The sequence below is a fragment of the Camelus bactrianus genome, chromosome 16 (assembly GCF_048773025.1).
Source record: "Camelus bactrianus isolate YW-2024 breed Bactrian camel chromosome 16, ASM4877302v1, whole genome shotgun sequence".
Taxonomy (NCBI): domain Eukaryota; kingdom Metazoa; phylum Chordata; class Mammalia; order Artiodactyla; family Camelidae; genus Camelus; species Camelus bactrianus.
Window position 1 is genome coordinate 12315833 of NC_133554.1, and position 18418 is coordinate 12334250.

The window sequence follows — 18418 nt, forward strand, 5'->3', positions numbered from 1 at the left end:
GAAGAAAGGCAGGGAACAGTGTTTAAAGGTGAAGAAACAGCATATACAAAGGCACAGAAGCAAAGAAGTTTGGTATATTTAAGGAACTGCAGTTACATATCGATACTGCTTGAGAATGGCTATGGTTTAATGGGAAGTGGCAAGCAAAGCTGCTAAGTGAGTAATCAGAATTTTACATCATGAAGGACCCTATAAGACATACTAAGAAGTTTAGACTCTACTGAAGGCAGATGGGGAGTCACTGAAGGATTTTACATGGACAGGTGATATGAGGAGATTTGGGCTCTAGAGTGATTGCTCTTAGTGAACCTTGTGGTGGGTGCATAGCAGGTAGGAAAGTCTATTGGGAGGTTTTTGAAGTATCCTAGGCCAGAAATGATGAAGGACTAAACCAAAGAGATGGCAAGAGAGGAAGATTTTTGAGAAAGGTTTAGAAGGTGTACTTGGCTAGGCTTGGTAAATTGGTGGATAAGGGAGGAAAAGGAGTCAAGAATGATCCTTAGGGATTTGGTCTGGATGTCTTAGGTAGACAGCGTGAGCAGCTTGATCCACAGGTATAAGGAGGCTAAATTGTTCATCATTTCTAAGTATAAAACACGTGAAAACACAGACTATGTCAAAATGCATGTAAATACCAGAAACAGGGAATGTCAGTAGCTGTCATTAATCCCTAAAGCTAGGTCCTGAGAGATTTTTCAAATTTTTCATTATAGGTGATGAAGATGGTAATGACCTTAACAGCTGCAGAGTCTGGCTGTATCCATTATGTCAAGCGGCCTGGAGCAGCTCTCGACCCTGGGTGTGTACTAGCCAAGATGCAGTTAGACAACCCCAGCAAGGTCCAGCAGGTGAGCAGGAAGATGCTTTCAATATTGCTCTGCAATAAGGGTAGCTTGGAGGGTCAAGTGATTTCAGTGCTTGGTTTGCTAGTTTTTCCTTAAGCTTTTTACCCCTGATTTTATGCCTTGTCCTTGTGCCTTTGGTTCTCTAGAAGTAGAGTTTGCAAGAGTTAATTATGTCACTAAGATTCTGTGGTTTTCCGAATGATGCTTCTTCCATTGCTGGGTTTGGCGAAGGGAAGTCTTGATTTTGAATCTGAGTTGCAGTGGTGTGTTTGCACCCTGAATAGAAGGTAGTGGATGACTTGGTCTCTCATTGGGGTTGACAGGCCGAGCTTCACACGGGTAGCCTGCCGCAGATCCAGAGCACAGCGCTCAGAGGCGAGAAGCTCCACCGAGTGTTCCACTATGTCCTGGATAATCTGGTCAACGTCATGAATGGATACTGCCTTCCAGACCCTTTCTTCAGCAGCAGGGTATGAATCACTTTTCTTGAGGATGGGTATACATAATAGGGTACCTGTTTTCCAAGATAGTTTAAAAGTCACATAAGGATTTTTTTTTTTAAGGGAGAGAAAGCAAGCTGTTTGACCTGGAACTTGCCCACTTTTAGTTGTGGGATTTGAAGTCTTTAAATCCTTGCTTCTTTCTGTGTCACTGACTTCACATTTAATTGGGTTTTAAACCAAAGAACCAGGGCAATATTAGATGCTTATTTTGTAATGTCAAAATAAGTGCAGGCATACCTTGGGGATACTGAGGGTTCGGTTCCAGACCACTGCGATAAAGCGAACATTACAAGAAAGCAAGTCACGTGAATTTTTTGGTTTGACAGTGCAAGGAAATGTTATGTCTACACTACATTGTAGTTTATTAAGTGTACAGTAGCATCATGTCTAAAAACAATGTACATACCTTAATTTTAAAAAATACCTTACTGCTAAGAAATGCTAACCATCATCTGAGCATTCAGTAAGTCATAATCTTTTTGCTGGTGGAGGGTTTGAAATATTGCAAGAATTACCAAAATGTGACACAGAGACATGAAGTGATAAATGCTGTTGGAAAAATGGTGCCGATAGACTTGCTCGCCGTAGGGTTTTACAAATCGAAACCTTCAATTTGTAAGAAACACAGTATCAGTGCACAATTAAGTGAGGTATGCCTGTACTGTGTGGTCATGAATTCAGATATATCATGTTATTTGGGAGAGTGTGTTAATTTTCTCTGGATCCTACTTCATTATGTCCTTCTTCTCAGGTGAAAGACTGTGTAGAGCGGTTGATGAAGACCCTCAGAGATCCCTCCTTGCCTCTCCTAGAGTTGCAAGATATCATGACCAGCGTCTCTGGCCGTATCCCCCCCAATGTGGAGAAGTCTATCAAGAAGGAAATGGCTCAGTATGCCAGCAACATCACATCAGTCCTCTGTCAGTTTCCCAGCCAGCAGGTATTTATAGAGTAACTCTACCATTTTCTACTGGCTGCCCATGCTAGAGTTCATGTTGCAGGATTCCTTCCTGTTTGCATCCTCCTTACTATCTGGATGTTGTGCTTTTTAAGTTGTAAGCATTTTGCCTTTCACAAAACTGCCTCATGGTACAAGCCCAATAATGAAAGCACTGTATGTGAAACGTAAAGTATCTGTGGTTATGAGAAAAGCATATTCGGCCAGGTACCCCCTAGAGTTTTGTTCTGTGAGAGGTATTTTTTGTGCATTTAAAGTAGACAGATATTTGTAGTTTTATTATCAGAGACCTCCTCACTACCTCAGCAGCATGCTTGTTACCCTTTGCCTATAATCTAAATTTACATGTTGGGGGTAAACCTAGACAAGGGGGGAGTTATGTTTGCACCTTGACCTTAAGCAAATCTTGCCTGTCAGGGCCTCTGATAGGATGGTAGTCTTTGTGATGCACTCATTAGTTCATCTGAGAAAGGGTGAAAAGTAATACAAGTTGCCTTCTTAATTAACATGAATGAGCTCCTAAGCTATGCCTAGTAACTCCGAGCTGCTGTCAGCGTGTGAAAGATAGAAATTGTCTTGTTATAATTAAGAAGATTCCTGGTGTTGATGCCACAGAGGCTAATGCACTGGGTCCCTTTGTTGGGCTGGGCTTCATTTTTTTCTCTTTCTTGTACTTTAGATTGCCAACATCCTAGACAGCCACGCAGCTACGTTGAATCGGAAGTCTGAACGGGAAGTCTTCTTCATGAACACTCAGAGCATCGTCCAGCTGGTACAGAGGTAGTTACATGTAACGCCAAATCCCAGACCTGTCTGGCCCCAAACCTTCCTTTCTTCTAAGTAGTCACAGGGAGGTTTACCACAGATTTGACTTAGAGAAGTTAGAAAGCACCTAACATCTTAGAAAATACCTTATACTGACTCAAGATCTTAGAACTGTGAAGTAACTCTCCTACTCAGTGTTTCTGATGACTCGTTTCTATTGGACATCTTTCTGTCAGTTATTAAGGCACAGAAATCTCATTGTTTCCTTTTTCTTTGCTTTTGATGAAACTCCTAATTTTCCTCCTGGCACAGGGCCCAGAATGACATTTATTCTTCACTTGTGAAGCCAACTGTTGGACTAACAATCTTCACAGAACATTGGCAACTTTAAGATAGTCATAAATTTTTCAGATACTCCTTAGCCATTTGAAGTGTGTGGTAATCATTTCTACTTAGCAAAAGGAACTGAACCAGGGGTGTTGTTAGGGCTATCGAGTGGTTTTTGGTTTTGTTTTGTTCTCTATTTTCCCTCTATTCTTTTATTTAAAAAAAAAATCTTGTGTATAGCTAGATTTCTTTCAGTCTTGAATTTTAAGTTAATCTGGTTAGTTGATTCCAGGCTGGCTCCTATCCTGTCTTATATTCAGAGGGAAAGCAGTTTGGTAGAAAGTCAATAGAGTAAATCTGGGCTCTGGGTTTATTATTTAATAGTCTGTTATTTAATCGTGTTAGCCTGTCAGGGTTTTCGGTGGAGACTCTCTTCTGTTTGCCTAGGTACCGAAGCGGCATCCGAGGCCACATGAAGGCCGTAGTGATGGATCTGCTGCGGCAGTACCTGCGAGTAGAAACACAATTCCAGAACGGTAAGCTCCTTACTGAGGGCTCTGTACCTGAGAACGTTTCCCTAGAGGACTGAGCAGCGGCTGAGCCAGTTCATCCTGTCACTAACACTTGCCATTAACCAACTCTTTTCTCCTGTCACCAATCCCTTAAAAACTAAACCTCTAGGTATATAGAGCAAACTTACGGTTACCAGAGAGTAAAGGGGGTGGGAAGGGGTAAATAGGGAGTTTGAAATTTGCAGATACTAACTACTATATATAAAACAGATAAACAACAAGTTTATACTGTATAGCGCAGGGGACTATATTCAGTATCTTGTAGTAACCTATAATGAAAAAGAATATGAAAATGAAAAAAAAAAAAAAAAAGAAAAAGAAAACCAAACCCCCCCCACCCCAAAAACCCTAAACCTCTATATCCCACTAACACCAAAGAAAGAATAACAGGAAAACACAGCTTGATGAGATTGTGAATCCAGCCCTTCTAGGAAAGGGCTGAGATAATTTTTCTGGTAGAGATTAGCATTCCCTGTTGGTGTCTTCTTGACCTCATATAGTGAGAGTTGATTGGGTCATGACCAGGCTGAAATTGAGAAACCCTATCCAAAGAGCTTGCCTCTCAGCAGCTAATCCATGGATTGAACCACAGGCATCTGAAAAAGGCTCAGATTTTCCAGTGCTTTTCAGTGTATCAGTTAGGTGGAATTTATCCTGGGCTTTCTCTGTAGAGCTTCACTAAATGATGTACAAGGTCTCCAACTGAAACGCCCTGGCTAAGGTTTTAAAGCCACATGCTGCTGATACTGCTTTCTGCCACAAGATGGCAGTAAAACACCACAGAATTTGAAAGATAACCTAATATTTGCTTGAATCTGTTTTGCTCCCTTTTCCATCCTTAAAGGATGGCTCTGCCATTCTTGACAAGCAGAAATACTCAAGTAAATATTGCCAACTGAATCCAGCAGTGTATAAAATAATACATCACAACCAAGTTGGCTTTATCCTAGTAGTGCAAGCTTGATGAATATTTGAAAAACTGATTAATGTCATTTATCATGCCATAGACTAAAAGAGGAAAAAAACATGGCCATCATCTTAAGATACGGATGAAAAACGCACTTGGCAAAATTTAGTATCCATTCATGATAAGTTCTTGGGCAAATAAAAATGAAGTGGAGCTTTTTATCATGTAAAGTTCCCCCACAAAAAAATCTATAGGGTACATCATACATAGCTGTGAAATATTAAAAGCATTCTATTTAAGATTAAGAATAAGACAAGGACACTTCTGTCATTACTGCTATTCAGCATCATACTGGATATCCTAGCCAGTGCAGTAGGACAAGAAAAAGAATGAAAAGCTCTGAGGATTGGAAAGGAGTAAGGAAATAAATCTGCCACTATTAGATATGATATGATGTCTGTCTGAAAAGCCTCAAAGAATCCACATATTTATTATTAAAATTATTTAAAATCTAACAAAATTGCTGGATACAAAAGTCACTATACAAAATTCAAATTTTATAGTAGAAAAGTTGTTTAGAAGAACAATTTAGAAAAAGATTTCATTTAAAATAGCAACCCAAAATATGAAATTCTAAGGAATAAGTGTAACAAAAAAATGTGCAACCTGTTTTGGAGAAAATTATAGTCATTGAAAATAATAAGGAAGATCTAAATTATATCATGGCCTTGGATTGGAATATATATTTGTAAAGCATTGATTCTCCCTGAATTCATCTGTAGATTCATTGACGTTCCAAAAAAAAACTTACTTGTGTATCTTTGTGGAATTTGTCAAGCTAATTCTATAATTTACATGAAAGAAAGGTAACCAAATTTCTTCTAAAGAAATACACTTGGAGATATTTGTTCAGTTAAATACCAAGTTTTAATATAAAGCCTTATTAATGAAGAGATTGTGATTTTGGTGTAGGGATAGATTAATAGAACAATGGAACATTGATCCATGCACATAAGAAAACTTACTTTACAACAAAGCAGTAATTGTCAATCATGAGGAAAGGGCAGACTTTTCAATAAATGATACTGAGACAATGGATTATTCATTTCCAAAAAACCCCAAAACCAAAAAGGATCCCTACCTTAGACCATATACACAAAAATCAATTCCAGATGAATTAAAAACTTAACCATGTACTAAAAAGGCAAAGCTACTAAACTTTTAGGAGAATATCCTTATGACTTCAGGCCAGAGAAAATTTTGTTATACAAGACACAGGAAGTACAAACTAAAGGAGAAGTTTGAGTAATTCAATTCCACTTAAGAACTTCTGTTCACGAAAAGATACTGTAAGGAGACTGAAAATATGACGCAAGGTGGAAGGAAGGTATTTACGAAACATAACAGCTAACAAAGGATTAGTGTCTAGAATCTGTAGAGAACAGCTATGAATCAATAAGTAAAAGACAACCTAGTAGAAAAATGGGCAAAAGATACAAAAAGGTAATGCACAGAAAAGGAAGCACAAATGATCCACCCACTGATAAAAAGATGTTCAATCTCATTACTAATTAGAGAAATGTGAACGAATACCAATTGGAGAGATGTGAACCAAAACCACAGTGAGATTGACCAAAATTTAAAAAAATCCCATCATCTCCTTCCACTGCTTCTGTAAGTAGAAGTTCAGATTGGTATAACCACTTGGAAAATGGTTTGTCAATACCTAATGGAAATGAACTTATTTGTACTCTTCAACCGAGCAATTTCACTCTTAGATAATGCACTCTAGAGAAACCGATACATATGTCTGTTAGGAGACATACACAGGACTGTTTGTAGCAGCATTATTCATTAACAGTGAAAAAGACTGGAAACAATCCAAATATACACAAGTAGAATAGATAATTGGATTCTAGTATGTTCCTACAATGGATTACTCTACAGCAGTGAAAATGGATGAACCAAGAGACACATGTGAGCAAAAGGATGAATCTCAAAAGCATAATGGTGAGGGAAAGAAACAGGTTATAGAAGGATCCAAACGCAAAAATTCCATTGTTATCAGGTTGAAAACAGGAAAAATGAAACTATGTACGTTTGTGATAAATGTAAAGAAAACACAAAGAATGATTAAGATAAAATTCAGCATAGGGTTGTTTTTGAGGAGGAGCACAAAGGATGCTTGAAAGATTCTAAAAATGTTCTGTTAAGACAGAAAATGGTAGTTACATGGGTGTTTATTCTTCTGTATGTGTCTTTCACAAGAAAAAGTTTTTAAAAAGAGGCACTTGGAAGCATTCCTTACTTTCTGTTTAGTGTCTCCACTGCCTCTCCCCTGAGTAAATATTCTTATCTCCCCTGGCCCTAGTAATTGGCCCTTGGTAACTAATTACCAAGATATATTTCTGTTGTCACTTCAAAGCTAAATCTTGGTTGGGAGAAACGTGTATGTCCTACATGTTGCTTAGGACAACCAATTTTTAAACAGCTTCCATTTTATTCTAAGTAGGTCTTTTATGCAATTGGCAGTTCTCTAAATATTATAGTTCACTGTTTTTTAAACGTAGCTTCACTTTGAAAAAAAATCTTACATTAATCTCTAATATTTAAAACATAAAAGCACAGTTGCTTTGGTTGATTGTACTCGGTGTTCTAGGAATCCATAGTAATGCAGTTTGAATGCCACTGTTCTGGTTTGTAACTTGACATGGAATCTGAACCAAAGTGATTATCCTTTGGTATTTTCATTATTTCGTAAAATTCTGACCCTTGAGACTATTCAAACACTAATTCTCCTTTACTTGGGAATTTAATTCTGAGGTGAGCTGTTTTCTGAATAACTGGGTATTACTTATATCCCATTGTAGATGTCACTACAGTATACCTGAAGCTTATGCTTCTGTTGCAAAGCATAGCTCTGCTAGCTGGAACTAAGCTGCCTCTTGTGGCCTTATGAAAGGCCAGTGAAAATATACATAGCTGTGCTCTCCCTGCAGGCGTTTTGACTTAATGCAAGGTTCTGCTTGATCAATGCTTTGATTTGGGTTTGGAATTCCTAGGCATTGCTTAGCTGTTTCATGGACTAATGGGGGCGGGGGGGGGTGGGTGTTGATTCTAAAGGTGGCAGCCATCTTTCTTGTGGATATTGATAAGTGTGTTTTATTTTTGAGTTAAAACTGTTCCTTCTAGTTAGGGTGAAACATGGCCAGAGAGTCCAACATGGAACCAGAATCTCTAGCTGGGGTAGACTTTAAAGATCATTGGGTTTAATGGTATTGACATTTCTTTTTAAGCAGCCAAACCCTCTCTTCTAAGGAGATCATTCCAGGAAGGTAAATAAGAAAATTTAGAGTAAGGGTAGAAGGTTGGGGTTATCCCCAACCCCTCAGTCTCTAAGACATACCCTCCCTCCACCTCTAAAAACATTTTTTTAATGAAAATAAAGCTGAGAGAGAGAAAGTGATTTGCCCGGGAGCACATAGTAAATTGGTTAACAAAGCTGGACTTTGAGCCCTAGGTTATACCAGATTGCTTGACTCCTAGTCCAGTGTTGCTGTGACTAAACCACACTGCCAATTCTATACAAATCCATCCAAGAAATGTCTTGTTTCTTCTCACTACTTATCAGGTGAATTACAGACTTTAAAAAACACACAAATAGCATGTAAACGTGAACATTCATACATGAGTGAGGACCAGTTCTTTTTGCTGCTTGCAGGTCACTATGACAAATGCGTGTTCACCCTTCGGGAGGAGAACAAGAGTGACATGAACACTGTGCTGAACTACATCTTCTCTCACGCTCAAGTCACCAAGAAGAATCTTCTGGTCACAATGCTCATTGTGAGTACCATTTTTCTGAACCCATAAGGATGGTTGATGATATGAAAAAAGCATTTCTCCTTCTCATGGCTGTGGTCAGAGGAAAAGCTCCTGTCTTTTGTAATTGTGGGATGAGTGGGGCTCAGGTTGTGGATTAACAATTTCTCACATCCGTCTTTGTCCTTGACCTGAAGGAACCTGCTCTAGTCAGGAAAGGATTGTTCTGCCAATTATGTGTATAATCTTACACAGGAGCTCCAATCTCTTGTCTCTACTGAGAGATGCCCTGTGTTTCCTCATTCCTGTTGTTATTCATAACAGTAACTTTACAATTTAGTCTTATCCGACCAATGTGCTTTTCCGTTATAAACTCTTGTTAATTCCATGAATGTCAGCAATGACGCTCATGTCCAGAACTTAAAAACAAACAAAAAAAACCCCCAACTATTAGAAATCTAATACTGTTCCCTCCCAACCACAGAAATTTAAATTTATTCTGTCATCTTCTTCGGTCCCTTTCTGTTTTATTTACGTGGACATCCAAGCTCAGATTATTGCATTGGTAGATGCTTTTGTCCGCGTTACCTAGTGATGTGAGGGTCAGGAGAAGGTGGGAATGAGGGGTGAGACTCGTCCCTGAATAGCACTGATGGACGTTTGACAATGGGTAGAATTTTTGTGGGCTTCAGGATTTTTAAAGATGATTTGTAAGTTCTCCCCTCCTGGGTTTTTCTGGCTGAGTTAATTCTGGAAGTCAGGACAACAGGACTATTCGTAGAGGCCCCCATCCCACGAGCAGTTAATTGTCTTGCTGCTGCGTGTTTGTCTTTTTTAGACACCACAGTACCTTTTCACTCCTGTGGTTTTCTTTCTTGTCCCTTTGTGGCATTGGCATTCTTGGTACCTTAATCCTGTTTTTCCTTCTTGGAGGAAAAAAACTATAAATCTCCACTGCTATTTTTTAGTTCATGGTTCAGAATGAAGGGAAACTGTCTATCTCACATCTCTGGTTAGCAGCAGTGCCACTCGTTCAGTTATCTGTCCAGCTGGTTAACTCTTGAGGATAAAACGTTTTGTAGAATAGCCACTTTTAGAAATACGTAATCACAGGGAGAGTTCATTGCCTTTGCTACCCTGAATGGCTAGATATTGGATAAACCAGAAGATGCATTTGAAAGGGAAAAAAAATCAGCACAATGTAATATTTCAACTTCCCCAAGTGACAGGTTTTGGCAAAGAAGTGATATTGTCTATGGCAACTTGCTGATTTTATTTTTTTCTCAATCAAAATGGAATTAAATCTCTGACTAATTAGATTTTTTTCCTTAAATTTTAATACAAAGCTTTCTAATTCTCATTTGGATAAAGCCAAGACTTTCTGGCAGAAAAGGGTAATGAAGAGGGTGTGGAAGAATCTGTCAGTTTGGACCGAAAATAGGTTAGAATTTGCCTTTTTAGGAAGCTAATTATGGTGAGTTTTCCTTTTATTATGATTACCTTTTTAAGGATTTAACAGTTTTCTGTGCTAAAAATAGACCAAAGCCCAGAATCCTTGGAGCAGCAGAAGAGTAATGATCGTCCAAGACTGTCGCTGGGTTTCTTAAATTCTAATTTGTAAGATATAGGGGCTCGGCTCGCTCCTTTTGCGGAGTGATTGTAAGTAACGCTTGCCTTAAGAATCTCATTATTGGAACACGGAGCCATATTTCCTCTGAGAATTCTGGAGTAGCTTTGAGCCGGGGCTGTTCATTTCTCAAGTAATCACGCTGGTGTGATGGAGAGAGAAAATGGCAGCTGTTCGGAGCTCAGGCCTTCAATTTTCTTCAGAGTCCAGTCACTCAAGTGTGTAATTACACGGGGGGTGCTGCAGAGGCGTCGGGCCCTGTCAGAGAACTGGTTTGAGGCTCTGCTTTCTGCTTTTGCCAGTCAGGACAGGCAGAAGCCAATGGGACTCTGGCTTGCTGCTGCTCCTTTTTCCCCCACCTTGTCATCCTGATTGCTTCTTACCTGCGTGGATAGTACCCAAACTTTCTTTCCAGCAGGCTGAGCTCTTTGGAGAAAAGAGCTGTTTGTTAGTGTTTGGGTTTGGATGAATAGGACTGGGAGGAGCGGAGGAGAGGAGAGAGTGGGGGAGAGGAAGGGGAGGGGGAGGAGGGAGAGGAGGTGGAGGAAGGTTGAAGATGTGAACCAGAAAGATGGATTTGTCCTTTTCTTTATTTTGGCATTTCACATTTATCTTTAAAAAACAAAACAAAACTCGGTAAACATCTGTAGGCTTTTATATCATTAAATTTCATTTGAAATATCAGTTGTTTTCACCTCTTCTTAGAGATTTGGAAATCAAGAAGTTAACTGATATGATTGAGCTGAGAGAGCCAGCTATAGTGGCTCGTGGAGCAGGGACGAAGCTGAAAAAGTGCTCCTTTCTGATCTGCCTTCTTTGGCAATGGTCAGGTCCCCCCCCCCCCCATCTGTGTTGATGGTGGTAGCTGGTAAAAGCCATTTTAGTTGTTTGGATTACTCTTTCTGTAAGCCTGTGTCTTTTGCAGATATCACCGGGACGTGGTACGTTTGGTTCCTCCAGCTAGCGTTCTCTCTGCTGGTTCCCCTTCCTTTGATTACCTTGGCTCCCTGATTGATGGCTATGTGCCCAGCATTCCAATCCATGCTTTCCAGAAGTAGGGCTGTCGAAGGCGTGCTTTGCTGAACTAGATGATGATTTCTGGGGCTTGTGAACCTGGAGGGAATCAAGAAAATCAGACTCTGTGAATCACTGTAACAGAATATTGGCTGCTCCGAGGAAACTTTCCTCCCCTTCAGGTATTAGTATAACTTGCCTCAAGGACTCTTTAGCAAATTTCTTCTAATCTTTCACTGTATCTAGGAGCAAAATAGCAAATAAAATGCTAAAGTCCTGTCAGGTCTTGTCCATTTAGAGGAACATTGTGCCACATAGAAAAGTCTGTAAGACTAACAGGAAGTTTATTTTTTGAAAGTGCTTCTTATTTCTTCTTATCTCTTCTAAAGTTAATCTTTTAGGAGAAAGCTTAGATTGTTGTTTATGTTTACTTAGCGACATTTAAAGGACTCTTTGGCCAAATTAAGCAGTTTTGTACCAATAAAAAGTATCAATGTCCTTCTAGCTGTCTGGATGACAAAGTACATATCCTATAGCCGCCTTGGTTCTGAGTAGTCTTCCCCTCACTACTTTTATCTTGTTTCTGGTATGGTCCGCATGAACGTGATGTCATCCAAGCTTCCTCAGGAGTAACGCCATGCCTGTGAGCCTCTGATTTGGTTTAGACAGGAAGCATTTAAAATGCTGGAAAAAAAAAATCAAATAAATAAATAAATAAAATGCTGATCAGCAGCTTTCCTTCCTCCTTTCAACATAACTGCAAATAATTTTGTCCAATGTGTAAATAAAGGGGAAAAGTCTTTCTCCAGGAACCCAAGTTTACTGAATAAGGGCGATATTAACATTTCTTGTTAAACCTGTCCCAAGTTTGGAATATCAAAAAGTCTAGTTGTGACTGGAAAAGCTACCAGTCCATTTTTGATATTGGGATTAGTGCCTCACCCAGCTGAACAGTACTTACTGTCTTGAGAACATTATACATTAGGTCACATTCTTTTCATTTTGAATTGCCTCTAAATCTGAGGATGCTAAGATCAAGTTGGACTATACTGGGCTCTTCTGGCCATCAGCTTCACAACAGTGGCTATAGTTTTGGCACTTAAGCATCCTTATTACGTTTCTGCAAATCTGAAATATTCCATGTGGTTAGCTGCCATCCAGGTTAAGAATGAAAACAAGATATAACTGTGTGGTGCCAGTCTTAACATGATTAAATAATTTTCACTTTGGCTTGCAGATTTATACAAGTAACCCCCAAATCAGGAATTAAGCTCATTAAATGAACCCACGTCTATACATTGAGGAGAGACATACTGAGATAGTCACCATTTAATGTTACTGTTTGAAAATGTTCACCAGGATTAGATGGTGACATTGGGCTGTCTGGTTGCCCAAAGGACATCTGTCTGTAGGCTAGAGGGCCATAAGCTTCCTTTTGGATGTTTGTATCTTAGGATGGGTAGTTCTCATGAACAGAATCATCTTCCATCCCTGGTGGTCTCTTTCAGGACCTGAACATTGTGTCCAAGTCAAGGATAAGAGAGTGTTGAGAAGGTCACTCTATGTATAATTTCTATTGAAATTTTTTCCCTAAGTACTAATGATGACAATGGAGAAGATACTTGAATGGAAAATTTCCAAGTTAGGGTAAACTAATGGAAGTAGTGATTTATTCAGACTATGTTTTCTGTTTCACATCCAAGAAAGATCTGCTTTCTGTACTTTATCACAAGGAGCCCAGGAAAATTGTCAGTTGGTGATCGTGAATGAATAATTACTTCCCTATTATTTTTTCTAATTGCCATAGTTCACTTCTCTTACAGAAAACAAGCTTCTCTACCCTCTTTCTCTCATAGTGGAAGGATGAAATAAAAAACTTTTTATACAGTAGTTTTGTCTTTTTTTTTTTTTTTTTTAAGTTAGAATGTGGTCTGTAGTTAGGCAAGATGAAAACTCCATTTTTATTTACTTAGTTTAGTTTAATACCAAAAGGAAAACCCGGATTTTCTTTCATGGAAAACCAGTGCATATCAAATCTGATATAAGTTGGGGAGGTGGCTTCTGATCTTATTTTGTCATGTTGGCTTTTGTTGTTAATGTTGAGACTTTGGTCTGGCTACTTGAAGAGTCTCTGGGTTCTGTTACCTGGGACATCTGAGGCTTTTGGACCTTACAGTGGGTCACCCTGATGATTGAAACAAGTACCTCGAAAGGACTATGTTTTCTCTATTAGGAGCATTAGGTAAAGAGGGACTTAGGTAGGAAAAAGTTATCTTGGTTTCCTAACCCACTGTTACCTTTCTATTCTTCTGTCTTGTCATGGTCTTGTTGCTGATGACTTTATACATTCCCCTGAGATTCTGTGTTGCTCATTAGTTCTCAACAAAAGATGAGATTTAGTTGTGTTTTCTCCCTGCTCTTTGCTTTTGTGCCCTGGGATAGGAGTTGCAGGCCGTCCAGTCTGTGACTACATGCTCAACCGAACCCTGGATTTATAGTCACTTTATAGCAGTCTTTCTTCTTCCCAAATGAGTGACTCCTCTGCGTTAAACAGGTGAAAACATTACTTGCACTTCCTTCACTATAAATCCCATCCTGTGGTTTACGGTTCTGGACAGTTGGAGCAGACCTGTGGTTGGTAGATTGGGGAACCAGAAAGTATTCTCTGCTTTAAAATGTTTGAGAAGCCGTCTTTCCAGCATGCTGGTGTCGAGTACTCCAAAACTATTTACCCTGCAATGTGGAAGGTAGTAAGGGGTTGTAGAAAAAAGTGTTCAGGGAAACGCACATCTACTCCCAAAGCCAAAAGTCCCACACTTTTGTTTGTACTGCTGTGGTAAAGGACTGTAAGGAGTATCCTTGAGATGGGGAAGGTTAGAGATGAAATGGAGATTCTTCAAGAAAAAGGCTGGTAATCAAGGAAAGGGAAAGATTAAAAGGCAGCAATAGGAAACCTTTTGAGATCTGGATGTCTTTCAACCAGAAAGACAGTCTAGTTGTCCTGTTTGATGATGGGGGGAAGAATAAAAATCCACTGAAATATAAAGGCAAATATTTCAAACTCCAAGTAGAGGGGACTTTACCTCCATGTGTATATTTTATGTGGTGTGGTATTAAGAACTACTATTATAGATAGCTCTGTAAATTGCAAAAAGGGCAGACATTTATAAAAACTGCATCTGTGGTTTTTTCCAGCTTAGATGAAAATTACATGGACAATGGATTAATTTAGGTAATAAACTGATATTCCATTGGAGAAAGAATGTTTTTCTCAAAATATGGTAGATTTTTTTCTTAAAATTTTTAAATTTTTTGGAAACAAAGGACCCAATACTGAATTAAATCATGGATTTTATAATGGGAGCTTGGTTTTTTTCCCCTCTAATCCATCTAAGGATTCACCGTGTTTAGGTATCGTGGAATTCTTGGTACAGCAAGAAGATAAATGATTTAGGGTATAGAATTGTCAGAGTAAGAGATGATGTTTTTATTTAGTGTGTGTTTTATAAATGAATAATTTGTGCTTATGTTTCTGTTTTGCACCCTCCTGGGATACTGAACATTTGGTTTGTGGAATGGAAACCACCAGGAGTGGTTCCTTTTGCCTCTTTCTGCCTTCTTTCCAAAAGTGGGAGAGGGAACAGGGAAGGTTTTTAGTCCCTGTGTTATTTAAATGTCTTAAAACATTGAGGCATCATCTGTTACTTCTTACTCAGAATCCCTTGACCCCTTTTAATGGTCTCTGATGATTTCTTCTGCATATTTAAAGTATAGTGTTGATTTGTAAAGAAATACATTAGGAATTTTGAATGTGAATGAGGGTTTGGGCTTCTCCTTGGCTGCTACTTGTTCTGGGATCTCTTTACCACGCTGTTTCAGGTAAATGCATCTTGTTAATCCGGCTGTGCTTACTTTTTTATTCCCTTTCCCATTGCAAAGTTCTCTCCACCTCAGTTCTTTCTAACGTGGATGCGTATATTCCTTGTCACATTAACCGTTAGGATCAGTTGTGTGGCCGGGACCCTACTCTCACTGACGAGCTGCTGAATATCCTCACGGAGCTAACTCAACTCAGTAAGACCACCAACGCTAAAGTGGCGCTCCGAGCACGCCAGGTGAGGGCACACGTGGGCTGTCTCTCCATCACCTTACAAAGGTCACGCAATTTTCTAGTTACGTCTCACTGCCCTCAGAACAGATGTTCTCACGTGGCATATGTTTTTTAAAGAGAAAAGATTAGCATCGAGTTTCTTTAAAATAGGAACCCTCTCCCCATTATAAAATCCTGTTATCATTCCCTACCCTTCCTAGTAAACCAGGGTCATGTGGAGGAAAGGAAACTAAGAGAAGGCAATAGACTTAATATTTCTTATTTCCCAAAGGCAGCTTAGAAGCGGGTGAAAACTCTTAAGTGTATAGGGAAAAAAATCAAGCGTGGAAAGCAAAAAGATAATGAATCTGAGGCGCTAGCCATCAGAACCACCCCAGAGCAGTCCAGTTAGTTTCACCCCATAGTCTTCATTTCCATTCCAAAAGGTTTCAGCGGGGAAGCCAGGAGTTGGCACTCCCTTTGTGTCCCAGCGCATGGGCACTGACAAGGAAGCTGCATTTGAAGCTGTTCACTGACCTTCTGCTTTCTCTACAATTGGATCCATGTCACTGAATTACTCAAAGTTATTGAACCTCTCAGTGACCTGCTGAGGGTATTCAGGTCCTACCGTGTCCCTGTTTGTTTGTGACACTGCTCTCGCTCTCCCTGCCCCTCAGATGCATTGGTGTTACATCCTGATGCCTTCTCCTTGGTGCTGAGTACCTGGGGGCTGTCAGAGCAGCTTTTGCTAGTCTTTCTGCTTCGGAGTTGCAGAAGCCTAGCTCTGCTGCATCCACCTTCCCCACAGCTGCTCCCTGCCAGACCTGATTCCCAATTAACAGCTAGTCATGCAGTCCCCAGGACTAGCAGCTTCGCAATGGTAAATCACATGCACTGATGGAACTTGATTGAAGCTGTTTTCTCTCCCTCCCCACCCCGCTGGTCCCCCATGGGAAATTGCTCACAACGCAGATCGTGGTGAGAGTCAACTGAGATGCAGTATTTGGTGGTGCTGGCTTCATGTTACAGGACCTAGAAGTTGTTTCACTTGGTCTCTGTTTTATCTTTGATGCCAGCACTTACAGATTTATATTTATTGCTTTTGTATCAGAGCTGCCTAATAGGAGCCTAGAATAATCACTCCCTCAGGAACTTATGCCTCTTATTTTGCTCTCACTCTAGGTTCTTATTGCCTCCCATTTGCCATCATATGAGCTTCGCCATAACCAAGTAGAGTCTATCTTCCTATCAGCTATTGACATGTATGGACATCAGTTTTGCATTGAGAACCTGCAGGTATACATTATAGCCCTTTTCTACCACTCTGCACTCTTGTCTCCTTTCTTCCCAAGCATAGTGTAATTAAGTAACCCATCAATCAATTTTGATTTTCTGTGTAATGACATTTTATACCTTGACTTTCTCAAATGATTTCTACTAATATATATACATATTTTTTTTTCATAAAAATGCTGTTGGAATTGTGGCTTAGTAAAAATCAAGTAGGCCTACCTTGATAGATGTGTCCTGTTGAAGTCTTTACTTCTTGTGCTTTTATCTAGAAAGCATTCTAGGACAGAGATACGTGGCAGCACTGGTTGATTTCTGATATTTGAGTCAGATGTATCAATAGGTAGCTGTTAGTCTTCTGCAGACAAAGCTACATAACAATCATTTAATTTTATACTAATACTTACTATTAAGCTTTATACAAAGCCAGTTTTATGAAAGAATATTGGCTGATTGTAATACTAATTCAAAGAACCTTGACCATTATTTATTAAACAACATTATTTTGTCAAGGATGGCTTTCTATTTTTCTACTTGGGAGATAAGGACATTATTCTATCTAGCTAAGGGAAGCTTCAGGTGTTCTATCAGATTTCCTTCTGGGGAACCTAGAGATAGGAGAGGGATGGTTTTGCTTATTTGGTTTATAGTTGAAACAGTTTCAACTGGGGTTCAGATTTATGGTTTACCATAGTGGAGTACTGATATAATATTTTAAAAGTTGACTACAGATATATGTCAGAAAGGATAATAATAATCTCCATAAACACTTAGCATACTATTAAGTGCACTGTTAATGAATTATTCTAAGAGTTTTCCATATATTAACTCTTCTAATGCTCACAACAGCCCCATGAGGATTGGTATTATTATTTTCCCCATTTTGTAGCTGAAGAAGCTGAGGCAGAGAAGGTAAGTTCATACATCACATCCATAGACGAAATTCTTAAGTTTCACTGAATGCTTTCAAATGCTAAACATTGTGCATTGGAATTGTTCTCTTTTGGATGAAATGGTTTAAGCTTATCTTTGTACCTTCCAGAAACTCATCTTGTCTGAAACATCCATTTTCGATGTCCTACCAAACTTCTTCTATCACAGCAACCAGGTGGTGAGGATGGCCGCTCTGGAGGTAGGCCTTCGTGGTAATGTGACGTGACCTTTTTCTTGGTTCTGGCTGACTCCTTCTGTCCTCTGGGCTATTGTTAACCAGTCCTTTTTCTTTGGTCTTAACATTGCTTCTTGAGAGTAGAGTCTTTTCCATAGTGCTTAACTATGGTCTTGCTTTACTCAAGTGTGTCAACTGAACTAATCTCCAGTTTCTGGTCTCCAGTCCCAGGAAAGTAACTGCCAGCATTTTTCAATAGCCTCTATTTTCCAGATATTTGAATTCTTCCATTTCATAATCATCAGCATTCCCTGTGAGAAAATATGTGGCTGGTCAGGACAATACTATTTTGGATTTGGGTGAAATAAAACGGATTTTAGTTATACTCTGAATTGTCAAGCAGTTCTTACGAACTATTTCAGCCTGAGAAAGAAAGTAATAGCATTTAATGAACTGCGTTTTAAATGCTTTATTTTCTCATTTAATCTTACAATTACTTCACAAAGTAGAAGAAAGTGATGAGACTCTGGGAGGTTAAGTGACTTATCCAAATTCATGTGGATAATAAGTGGAGGAGTTTGCATTTGAAC

The 18418-nt window shown here is 39.3% G+C and overlaps 1 protein-coding gene across 9 annotated transcripts in view; it reads left to right on the top strand.

The window, feature by feature from the left end:
* Positions 1–18418, top strand: part of ACACA (acetyl-CoA carboxylase alpha) — a 255754-nt gene that overhangs the window by 115697 nt on the left and 121639 nt on the right. For all 9 annotated transcript variants that reach the window (XM_074342606.1, XM_074342604.1, XM_074342609.1 and 6 more), the window contains 9 exons: positions 714–848; positions 1169–1315; positions 2100–2288; positions 2986–3086; positions 3846–3934; positions 8599–8723; positions 15342–15455; positions 16613–16726; positions 17763–17852. In XM_074342606.1, coding sequence (XP_074198707.1) covers positions 714–848; positions 1169–1315; positions 2100–2288; positions 2986–3086; positions 3846–3934; positions 8599–8723; positions 15342–15455; positions 16613–16726; positions 17763–17852 — 1104 coding nt within the window. The remainder of the gene's footprint in view (positions 1–713; positions 849–1168; positions 1316–2099; positions 2289–2985; positions 3087–3845; positions 3935–8598; positions 8724–15341; positions 15456–16612; positions 16727–17762; positions 17853–18418) is intronic.